This window comes from Centroberyx affinis, unplaced genomic scaffold, assembly GCF_046629955.1.
Source record: "Centroberyx affinis isolate AG114_WGS23_722 - 3 ecotype Tasmania unplaced genomic scaffold, CSIRO-AGI_Caff_v1 ptg000772l_1, whole genome shotgun sequence".
Classification (NCBI taxonomy): domain Eukaryota; kingdom Metazoa; phylum Chordata; class Actinopteri; order Beryciformes; family Berycidae; genus Centroberyx; species Centroberyx affinis.
This window is the reverse complement of record NW_027279380.1, coordinates 147,205-159,462: the sequence shown is the minus strand read 5'-3', so window position 1 is coordinate 159,462 and position 12,258 is coordinate 147,205. Positions and strand designations below refer to the sequence as shown.

General features: G+C 41.9%; 1 protein-coding gene across 3 annotated transcripts in view; it reads right to left on the bottom strand.

The window, feature by feature from the left end:
• Positions 1–12,258, bottom strand: part of kif1b (kinesin family member 1B) — a 62,613-nt gene that overhangs the window by 32,478 nt on the left and 17,877 nt on the right. For 2 of the 3 annotated variants that reach the window (XM_071520138.1, XM_071520140.1), the window contains exons 3-13: positions 11,277–11,353; positions 10,941–11,120; positions 9,112–9,180; positions 8,123–8,301; positions 7,202–7,313; positions 6,428–6,505; positions 6,256–6,321; positions 5,593–5,668; positions 4,890–4,968; positions 4,603–4,745; positions 1,702–1,835 (exon numbers count right to left, since the gene is read on the bottom strand). In XM_071520138.1, coding sequence (XP_071376239.1) covers positions 1,702–1,835; positions 4,603–4,745; positions 4,890–4,968; positions 5,593–5,668; positions 6,256–6,321; positions 6,428–6,505; positions 7,202–7,313; positions 8,123–8,301; positions 9,112–9,180; positions 10,941–11,120; positions 11,277–11,353 — 1,193 coding nt within the window. Of the gene's footprint in view, positions 1–1,701; positions 1,836–3,822; positions 3,865–4,602; positions 4,746–4,889; positions 4,969–5,592; positions 5,669–6,255; positions 6,322–6,427; positions 6,506–7,201; positions 7,314–8,122; positions 8,302–9,111; positions 9,181–10,940; positions 11,121–11,276; positions 11,354–12,258 lie in introns of all 3 variants that reach the window. The other variant, XM_071520139.1, reaches the window with a different exon arrangement.

Below are 12,258 nucleotides of genomic sequence, written 5' to 3'. Positions count from 1 at the left end.
GCAGTGTCGTGTGGGAGCAATGTGTTTAGCTAGCTAACAACAGGCCACCGCAGTATCTGTAGTTGTGAAATTTAGCTCAGCATTTTGGTGACAAATCTGCTTTTTAAACCCCAGTTGGTACCTGCTCTTTCACTTGAAGAAGCTTTGGGGTCAGGTCTCAAAACTTAAGATGGTGGGGCAAGTCAAGACACGTTTTCCCACTGATACTGTTGTGTTAAGCACACGTTGTTCTCTGCTGAAAGCCTGGGCTCAACTATCTCCCAGTAAATAAGAAGCAAAGTATGGCCACTAAGCCCATTCTCCATCTATAGCCATCTGTTTTTCTGGACATTGAAATAGTCTGTGACATGAAACCCTGGAAGATTTATCAGTGTAAAGGTTTAATCATGCAATGTAGGGGGATCTCAGTAAAGATTATAATGTCTTATGGTATTTGTAACGCAATAATGATGACTCTACCTTTAAGAGAAGGATCTGCTAATCTTCATTTTTGCATCATTAAAACAGCCACAACATCTTCAAGGTTACTTAAATATTAAAATGATTTGGAAAACCAGTACCATGTTGTTGTTTTTACTCTGTTTTCACACACAAACATACAAATCTGTCCCTCATCCTTAATATAATGCCAGAATTAAAAGCTATATTGAACTAAATGTTCAAATAGGGACTGCTAAAATTAACAACCAATGTGAGACACTCTACTCTGAAAAAGTGAATATTTGCCTCAGCATTACAACTAATAGCCACTAAGACTGGATCTATTTTGGTCTAATTTTCTCCCTATCTGCGTCGGCGCCTGACGTCATCGGATGACAGATAGACTGAGCACCGTGGTTGCCATGGAAACTGCAGCTCCTAACGGTTGCTGGTTGCAACCCTATGCGTTCCCTCGTCAACAGAGCGTGAGGTTGACTGTGAGCGTGAGAGAGATATAGAGCACAGAGGCCAGATAAGGATTGATAGCTAGAGAGGATTTTGATTGTGTGCTGCTTATATGCTAAAAGTAAACAATAGAAATCTTGACATTAAATGAACTGTGAAGTTAAGGAAGAAAACTCCCACACCCAGCGAGGTCCAGACCTATGGGAGACCCTGATGAAGGCCGTGTATCCGAAAACATTACTTGCATTCCTTCTGATTAAATGAACTGTGACCCATTTACTCCTTTACTGAACAAATATTACAGTGTGCACTGCATCCCATTGAACAAATATTACAGTGTGTGCACTGCATCCCGCTTCATCTGTCAGTGCTTTGATTTTAAGTCTGTATCAGTTGACTTTGAATCAGCCTACCAGTCTATTCATAGATACTTCTCTGTTTATAAAATACTATAGACCTTATATAGTGAGGCATCCTTTCAAATGTTAAATAAAAGGTATATTTTCTTGCACTGTACATTTCCACAAGAGCACACTGCCCCATATAGCACTGCACAGTTCTGCTATTAGCCCTACATGGGTGGCGGCCATAATGCAGGGCAAAGGGAAGAGTGTGAGTTCTAGTATTTCCCAGTCCTTAGAGAGAAAAAAGCAATTTCAAAACCGTATTTTGGAGAGTGTAGTAGCTAAAGGTGGGGGGTTTAGCAGAGTGGACAGATAGCTGTGGGACGCTGCTGCTCCCTTAACCACAGACAGTAAAAGTGAGTGATCTGGAGCCTGCAGAGGCCCACTCAGGTGTAGAAGGCAAGTCCTTTACCTTGAGCCTTTCGATGGCCTCCTCTCCTCCTGGGGTGGACATGATGCGCTCCTGGATGCTGGTGACAGACTGCAGGCCCACCTGGCTACACAGCGAGCCAGAGGATGGGGAGGCTGTCAGGGAGCCAATAGGGGCTGTGGAGAGATGGCCAGGGCGTTGGTTCTCTGAGGCTAGCAAGTATCTATGCTTATTGTTGTGTATGTCTTTCAGGTCTGAGCCAACACCAGGGGAGGAAAAGGGAGAGAGAGAGAGTACAAGAGAGAGAGGTGGGATAGGCCCGGGAGGGGACAGGGAGAGGAAACCACACAAAATGGAGGAACCAAATACCAAAAAGGAAGAGAGAAAGAAGGAAAATGGGGAAAGGGAGAAGGACAAAAAGGAGGAAAGACCAATGTAAGACACACATTGTAGGTCAAAGGGTTAAGACAAACACCCAGCAGAATGGTCATCTAGACAGAGCAGCAGTTTTCAGGCTAAGAGTCTGCTTGCCAAGTTATTGCATGCAGAATAGACTACTACTATTCAACTTCCTGAGGAAATACATTAGCTATTAGCTTTTATTTATATTATATATTTATAAACAGCCACTATGTGTTTTTACCATAGGCCAAACTTACAGTCCATCAGCCATGGAGCCATTAACACTGAGCACATAATTTCTAGTTGTTATAATTCTAGGATATAGTGTGATAGTACAGCATTGCTCATCTTGAAAACTGATGTGAATGTGAATATATATTTCTGCGTGAAAACTGCTGTCAATGCATCAACTGGAAGATGGGAGGGAGACGGAGGCTGCAATAAGGCCCAGAGGGAAGACAGATGACACGGGTTGATATAGAGACACATGCTGCCAAAGTTCAGCCTGCAGTTCAGTAGTTTTATTCACTCCACACACACACACAGACAGACACACACACACACACAGACACAGACACAGAGACACACACACACACTCTCATACAGAGCCACAGCAGCCTCACTAAAGGTCAGCCAGCCCATCTCAATAAAATGGCCTCGAGGGCATCTCAAGTAACAGAGACTGTGCCCCGTGAGCCTCGAAGAGAACCAAATTAAAGAAACTTGTTCTCTCAACAAAACTTTAACGACTGGCCAATCAAAATTGAATTTAAATGTTTTGGGAGGTGCTGACATTTATGAGATAGAAATGTGCAGAAGTGCAGACACCAGCAATTTAGGCTTTTCTGAAAGCAGAAAAATAGGAGTGCATCAAGGCCCAGGTCTTGATCTATTCAGCTTTATAAAAGAAAATAACAGGGATGTAGCATCGTAATTTATGCATTTCCCCTGCATTTTAAGTAAGGCAGGTGAACATCTATTCTTATTCAAGAACACTTTGCAGCTTAGGAGTGTTTACAGGGAATAGCACAAGAGACAGGACAGGAGGGAGGAAGTGTTTGGGATTTTGGAGAATAGAGCAGAGGAAGGCACACTAGCAAACAGTAACTATTCACTGCATACTATCAAAACACATCAAATTAGTACCCACTGTGGATACAAACACCTCTAGTCTGGCTACTTAGTAATGTAAAATCATGCACCTTTCCGCCTGTGGCTCTGAGCCTCAGTTTGAACACTGAGAAGCTGCATTCTAAAGACTTGAGCACTGTCACCTGCAGTGGATAATTAGTAAAAGGAAACAAAAAAAACAGAAAGACCACAAGCTCACTGGCAAGAAAAGAAGTTTGAGAATGTGAGTTAAGGACCCAAATGGTGAGAAGTGATGTGGGTGGGTTGGGGGTGGGGAAGACAAACGAGATATTTAGATGGAATTGGAGGTTAATGCAATCAAGACATTCTAAAATTAACTTGTGATATAGTTGGATTTGAGCCTGCAAATAGCTGCCTCACCCCCATCACTCTGAAAAACAAAATCAACACAAGCGCAAAGCATGCTAACTCTCGCCAGATCACCACACCTCTGGAAGCATTGCATTCCCGAGTCTCCTTATATTAAGCTTTTGCGTCTTTAGCATTAACATGCAAAGCTGGGGGCAGAATTAATATATAGGGAATGGGGGGGGGGGCATAAGCAATGTTAGCCATCAGTATTAGGGCAAAGAGCGATAGACGATGCAGGACCACCACACATATACACACATTTGCTTCCACTTCCTGGGCAATCATCCCCCATAGGCTCAACTGAGGGGAGGCAGGAGAAGATGAGAAGGGTCAGAGGTCAGGACCAGTAGAATGGGAGGAAAAGGTTACAGACATTTCTTACTGAGCTGGATGAGAGCGAACAGGATAATGAGGATGAGAAGAGATGGCATGGGATGACTGTCACAAAGTGCCATGTCATTAAGCATGATCTATGCATGCATTAGCAAGTAGGCAGGTTATTCATTAATTCAGATATCAGAAGTTATTAATCGGCTTATTATGTCTCTAACTGACTAGGCTATGAGCCATTACACTTGTGTACAGCAAATGAAGTGTGATATTTTAATGTAGCTTTACCACTTTATTGCCATTTACACTATGTTGTCAATGAAAATAAGCCACCATAGCCATGTAAAATGTTTCATGGGATTAACTTTAACATGTAAAGTATAAAACATTCCCTTGAATGTGCTGTAAATTAACACTACTGTAGTATATATATATATAATACATATAATAACATGACTCACTTTACTCTGCAAGGAGGCATAATAAACCAGTAGCATGGCGAATATGTTTCTAAAAGCTATTTATGTCTATTTAGTTTTGCATTAGGCACTAGTATAGGCAATGCAATGGACACAAAGTTGGATGGTTGAACAAGATGAGATAACAGAAGATGTTGCCAGCTTGTGGTAGGCCCTGAGAGAGAGAAGTAGCCTGAAATGCATGCCATGTGGCCTCTGTGGCGGCCTGCTGTGAGAACACTAAACTCACTGTCCAGGATGTCTCCCAGGCCCTGAGCACGCAGCAGGTCCTTCAGTCGGGCCACTTCATCCTTCAGCTCGCGCACCAGCTTGTTGTTGGGATCCTCGTTGATGACAGCATTGCATTTGATGTTCTTGGCTCGGTCGGCATAGCTGTTGAAGACAAAACAAATACAAGAAAATGTAGGATCAGATTCACTGGATGGACTGGAAAGATGTCCAGCCTAGACTGTAATGCAGACAATTAACTGGAATCATTCTGTAAATTATCATCTGTGTCTCATATGGAAACATTACCGGAGTGTGCTGAGGGTTTCATCATAGTTGATGTCTGCAGGACTGAGGGCGGCTACCATAGCTGTTCTGGAGTTTCCACCTGATAACAAAAGATCAGTAAATAGGTCAACTGTGTGTGTATGTGTGTGTGTGTGTGTGTGTGTGTGTGTGTGTGTGTGTGTGAGAAAGGCCATTCTTCTAATTCTTCTAACAGATGTACAGTTGTAGAAATATACAAAAGTAGAACAGGCCGAAAATAGACAATTTCCACTGCACTGTACACTTAAAAAAACCAACAACTAAATGCTCCACACTTAAAAAAAAAACACCACTGATACAAACATGTTAGGAATACTGATCCCACTGATATAAGCCTGTACAATTTTGTTAGACTGAACTGCTATGTTGATGTGTCAGCTAGGATTGAAGATATACACCTCTCCTCCATGCATGTCTGAATCAAGGAGAGGGTTGTGCTTGTCTAGTTAGGTTGAAATACAGTCTGCTGACAGAGTGATTCTTAAATTGGCATAGAGTAATGTTGCTCCAGTCTCCCTCCCCAACCCCCCCCACTTCTTATTACAGGATACAGATGCTTCCATTTTTCTCGCTGGCCAGGAATAAGGATTTTGCTAAACAGTTTACATACATTAATGCCACCAAATTCCAACAGTAATGGATTTGTCATGCGCTATAAAACGCTCTATGATTAATGTCTCCATACCGAGGTTCTCCCTTAGCAGCCATGTCAGAACGGAGTCTCTGTATGGGATGAAGTCTGACTTCTTCTTCTTCTTGCTCTGCAGTAAACAAAAAAACAATTATTAGCTTTGTTGGCTGGGAAAATATAGTAATTACTTCAATGTTGTCTGTATTAACACTGGAAATGAGAAATGGTAAGAAAAAACTGGACAACGGTTCTAATGTACAATGACAAACACCTCATATCTAGTGGAAAAGAGGTAAAGTAAAATGAGTTGAGGCCTGATTTGATGAGCTTTTGCTCCTGTGCAAGAATTGTGGCTTTTACTGTCTTAAAGGCGCCACACTTAGGTGATAAAAATGGTGGGGGGTGAACAGTGCAGCCGCAGCATAAACGTTGCACATGGCAAAAGTTTGTCAAATCTGGCTCTTTGGGAGGATTCAGAGGTTAGTGGTTGAGCTGTCAAAGGGTTTACCTTGCTGGTACAGTTATCCTGTGTAGGCAAGCATTACCAGGACGAGAGAGAGAGAACAGAAGGGCAGACAATATTACAGCATGCCAGGCTACAAACATTCATTCCCCGATAAGACAGGGAGAAGTTGTAGAGGGTAGGAGAGAGGTTGAAAGGGAGGAGGAAGAGAGAAAAGAGATAAATGGAAAGGGGCATCAGGATGCAGCACTCACCACTTCGGCCAAGGCAGAGATAACCTTTCCTAACGTGGTGAGAGATTTGTTGATGTTCGCTCCCTCCTGCAACCACAGAGAAAAAATAATTATTCAAGAGCCATCAGCCTGATCAATCAACAGTTAAAAAATTCTATTAATGCAGCATTGTCTGTGACAATGGGAGTCTTACCTTTAGCCTGGTACCTTTGGCTCCGGTGGAATCTGCTCGCTCACTCCCTGCCAAGTCTACCAGACTGATTTTGCTGACCTGAAGGAGGAATAAATGCATTTTAATTCACCCAGCTAATTAATAATTTACAAACTTACATCAGTCCCTTAAGTACTGTAGCTAATAGCAATGAATGATAACAAAATGAGAGAAGATAAGAATATTATTGCAACAATGGCAGCACTGATTCAAGAATTCAAGAATTGTCAAGACGTCAGTAAGCCAAACCATTAAAAATATTTGGATAATATCATTTGCACAGGAACTGACAACTATTCCAACTATTTGGACATTATTGTCAAGTGAGATGCAGCTCGGCAGTAAGCCCTGATAGAGAGATAGCTCAATACAATAGGCATTGTGTTTACAATAACACAGTGGTCTTTGTATCTCCACAATCAGAGGAAATGTTGGAAGTCAAATCCCAGAGGGCCCTTTTTTCTCCTCTGGTCATCACTGAGCAAAAAGGGCCGTGGGAGACATCTAAGGCCAAATCAAAGGAGTTAAGTGAAAACAGGCGGTAATTAACGAACCAGCATGAGGAAACATGAGATCAGAATCATAAGTTACAAAAATTATTGTGTGTAAATGTTTCACAACGGTTTGATGTAATCTTTTCCATGATCCAGCCATCTGCAGGACAATTAATTTCTGGGATCAACATGCATTTCCATGGTTACTTTGGCAGTTGAATTTAAGAATCAGAAGGTCACTGTCTTTCCAGTCTCCTCTAACCTTTTCTGTGGAGAGGTCCGTCTCGCTGTCGTGTTTCCTCTGTGTGAAGACGATGGTGAAAACAGCATGGGATCTGCTGCTGGTCTCATTCATGTTGGTGGCAGCCACGGTTCTGTAGGTCAGCACATATGGGGATAGTTAGCTTAGAAAACACACAAAATTTGACACACATATGATTTTAATGCATTTTTCTGAATGCATTACTTGAATTTAATGCATATTTTTGAATGCATTACTTGATTGAATTCTTTTACTTTTTAAATGATTCTGTACCAGTGATGGTAAATTCTCATTGGAATGGTCATTTCTATTACCAGTGCTATCACCACTGGGCTTTACGCCTATTAGAGTGAATTGAATCGAAGGGATTATTTCGCACAGCGGAGAGATGGATAATACTGTGAGGACACCAAACATAAATACACAAGGCATACTTCAGAGGGATAGCCACAGGGGAGATATGGGCTTTACACGCCATGTTCTAGAAATAAGCCTTCTGAGTCAGCACAAGAAGATTAAGGCAGGGTTCACTCCTCCCCATAGGGACTCTCGTGACATGCACACGCACACGCACACGCACACGAAAACACACACCTGTGCACACACAGAGACCAATTCCAAGGAGAAATGCTCACTACCTGCAAGGAAAGTTATGGTGTCCTAAATAGAACAAACTATTCCTCAGCCAACATGAACTATAAAGCTATCAAAAATCTATGTGAGAAGAACATTTTCTGATTCCAAATCATCCATAACTTATCAAAAACAAAATTCACCATAAATTATCCTATAATAGTAAGCCATCTTTTGAGGATGTAGGTGTCACACAGTGTTACCTCCACCATCACAACTACCATCACCATCACTCCCCCTTCCTCCCTCCCTCCCCTGATCTCAGTGTCGTCCATGGGCTCGGCTCACCTGGCCTTGTTGCCTGCATCCATCAGGTCAGCGATGTCCGTGTAGGAGGTGACGGCTAGCTTGGACAGGTCCTCCACGTAGGGACCCAGCAGAGGGTGCTCTCGCACTCGTAGGTTCCCTTTGTTCTTGGGGTTGAGCAAGTCCCGCACTCGCTCACAGTAGATCTCCATGTAACTGACCTAAAAACCATTGCATAAGGGATAGAGCATCAGTTCAGGTGTCCCAGAGTGACACTGCAAAGCACTGACATGGAGCAGAATATAAACTTATCTGATGCAGGTTTGAATGATGTAGTGTGTTACTGCATAGGAGGGAAGAATAGCTTCCTCACTGAAGGGCGAGAGCAGCTTTGCTTCAGAAGTACTAAAAAAAGGGCTGAGCAATATCAAGATTTTGATTTTTGATTTTATAATGATGCTTGACAAGTTTACAAAATACAAAATTAAACTTTTTGAAAAGTACTTAATTCTAGCATAACAACCAATAAGCTGACACAGCTTTCTCCTCCATTCAGATTGATCACACTTTATACTGTACCTATAAAAAGTAAAACTGAAACACATCTGTAGAAAAACTCATATCATAAACTATATATATTATATTAAAAACAACTTGAAAATCTTTGTGTAGATCCATATCAGTATGCCTTAACACATGATATACAGCCCAGCCCTATTTAAAGTCAACAACATGACTCAAAGTATCTCAACTTAGAATCACTTGTTCCAATTCTGAGAGTTTTATTTGCTTTCAGGTTTGAGCAAACAGGACAATTCAGCTATATATGTTATTCTAAAAAGGTAGGTAAATGCTTAGGTAACCCCAGAGCTTTGAAGCTCCAGTCAATTCAAGATTGACGTCAGAGTAATATTGTCAGAGTGTCTGCAAGGACAAGAGTGGGAATGGTTCATTAGAGAGAGGTCAAGTCAAGAGTCAGAGGCAGGGGGCGAGAACTGGATTTACAGACGCCAAAGCAGTCTGAGACTCACCTCTACCGAGTAGGAGAGCTCCCCTTTGTTGTTGTCCGCATTGATTTTCTCAAAGAGATCTTCACAGAGCTGAGAGGCAGAGAAAGAAGATATTTTAGTGCCAATTAAAAGCATTCAGCGAGGTAAAAGGGGAGATGAAGAGGGAGGAGACCTGTGGATCAACAGACACACAAAACACTAACAAACCGTTTTGTGTAGCGCTTCTCAGGGTACTCAGACACTTTTCATTTGGCAACAAAATAAAATCAGGATATAAAAATCTAGAATACAAGGTATTAGAAAAGTGAAACTTAACAGAGTAAATATTGAGTAAAATGGGTAGAACTGAACATAAACATGGAAACAACATGGAAAGCAATTTTTGAAAAGGCAGATTTTGAGGGCTATTTTGAAGGGGGAGTGAACTATAGTCTCTTTTGTGTAGAGTCTTGGCTGTAATGGAGAAATCCCTGTCACACCAGGTTCAGTGTTTGTTTGTGGCGAATCGATACAGTAGTTTGCATTGGTTGATCTGAGACTGCACTTGGGAGTGTGCTAGTGGAGGAGTTCAGAAAGGTGGGATGTGTGTGTGTGTGTGTGTGTGTGTTGGTGGTGGTGATGGAGAGAAGGGGTAGGATGTGGAGGATTATAGAGATGATGAGTAGTAGTTTGAAGTCAATGCGTTGTTGAACTGGGAGCGGGGGGGGTGCGGTCTGTGGAGCAGGTGTGGGTGCAAGTGACTGTAAACATGGGAGTGAGTGGTGGTAGTGATAGTTCTGGTAGAGATGTAGAGTTGAGTGTCATCAGCATAGTAGTTAAACCAAAGACTGATGCAGTAGATGATTTGATCAAGGGAAAACATATAGGGGAAGAAGAGGAGGAGACCAAGTACCAAACCTTGGGGGACACTGTGGAAGACCAAGGCTAGGTCAGATTTATAGTTACTGATGCCAACATACAGGTCTATCAGACAAGTACGGTCTAAACTAAGGATGGGTCATAAAAACCTGAATATTAATTTGTGAGGATCAACGTCGACTTTTGGGAAAATTTCAAGAAAGTAAAGCGCAATCTTGTTCAGTGGAAGGTATGTGGAAAGGTGTCGTTGTATCATGGCTCCATGACTACGCTGACATGCTGGCAACATCATTAGATGTGTGACAGAAGCCGACATCTGAGGAGACAAAGAGGTCTTTGGTAACTTTGAGGTGGGCAGTCTCTGCAGTTGAGTTGCAGTCTGAATGGTTCATAGAGCTGGATAAATTTGGTTTAGAAAAATTACAGCTGAAGGATTGGTACAGACTGTCCATGTATTATACAGGTTGACCAGGTCTACGACTCAGGGGTCGTGTTGAACATTCAATGATCCAAGTCATCAGCTATAGGAAACCTGACTGAGGTCAAGGAAAGAGGTTGCCTTAGACAGTGTGTGTTACCTTGACAGTTGAAATAGAAGGTTAATACAGATTTCGCCAGATTGCTTATGAATGCTGAATTCAAATGGAGAGGGAAAGCCAAAAATATGCCAGCATCCTCTGACATCATCTCTCATCCATTCAATCTCACCTCATGCCGCACCTCATTCGCACACAAACAATTTGTTTGTGAGGTGCTGATGCCAGGAGACTAATTTCATAATGTAGTATGCTCTCAGTGTTGACTGTACAGAAAATAATGCTTATTTGCTTATTTTTAAATGGCAATACTCACTATTGATGACCAAATGCATGTATAACATTTGTGCTGAAAAATGCTCTCTTTCCATTTATTTTCAAGTACAGTGGGCCCAATTTATCTGAACCTCTGCTATGCCATCCGGGAAAATCAGAAAGGTGTATTGTGGAACAAACCATGGGAATGATTCCTTCCTGCCCCTCCTCCTGCTTGCCCATCATGGTGTAGGACTTGCCAGCTCCTGTCTGGCCATAAGCGAAGATGCAGACATTGTAGCCCTCAAAGGCATGCTGCAGCATTTCCTTGCCAATGTCATTGTACACAAGGTTCTGTGATGCAAAGCTGGGGTCTTCCGGCTGTGGGAAAGACAGAAAAATTACTTGAAATGCACAGATTTTCAATGGCCCCATGGTGTTTCAAAATGACAATACACTATTTAGATTGATAAGTCTTCATTCTTGTTGGTCATTAGAGACATTGGAACAGAGACATTGCAAAATATTTAAGCTCACCGTAGTGTGTGACCAGTAAGAGTAATCAAAACTGAAGGTCTTTGCTGGTTCCTTTGGGGCTTTGGGGTTGAGAATTACTGTTGGGGAGAAAAAAGCAGAACACATTAGTAATGTGGCTGATAACATCTGGTTCAAGTGTGAAGATGAGATAACGACCCACTTCCACTTTCTTGCAGTTTCAGTTTAAGGGCTGCATAAAGTGAATTCTGTTTTGTGGCATGTAGGCTTATGATATTTCAACTATTTGATTATCGGATTAATATTTGAATGCCCTTCCACCATAGCATAATATCCACCAATTGAAAGTAGCTTCTGTGAAGTCAGGGTGCTTAAAGGGATTATATATACATTTCTTAATCAGCTCTAAAATCAGCTCTAAAAAGACAAAATTTTAGATCAAGTTCAAGTTTGCTTATTACATCACAACATATGGTGATGTTGCCATCCACAACCTTCATTTATTTATTCTACTATGGCTGGCAAATACAGTCTTTAAAGATCCTGTTCCTCAATCAGAGCACTAATGGTGATATATTTGGAACTGAAAGTCACATGGACCAGGGACAGATTATGAGCCACTGGCTTTTTTGAGAACTGCAAGTGATGTGTCAGGTTTTACTAAACATGCTATCTTTAAATCAATGTCTTAATCCGTTATCTGCATTGAAGAAGCACTGCAAAACAGAGAAACAACAAACAATAGAGAATACATTTTTACTAGTAACACATCTAGCCTACTCATACTAACCCACAATCACCTGTTGTGTGTCTGCAACTGGTATGATGATGACACAACATTTCTGCCCCTACACAGCCATTCCCTATGGCCACACAGACATTTCTTAATGAACAAGAATCTCCAGCCATGCCTGGCATGTCATCCCTCTCAACCATGCTTGCTGGTCCCACCGAGACAAATGTCCAAGCTTTCCACACCAACAGAGGGTTAAGCCTTTTGCAGTGGGTACGGGGGACAGGGAGA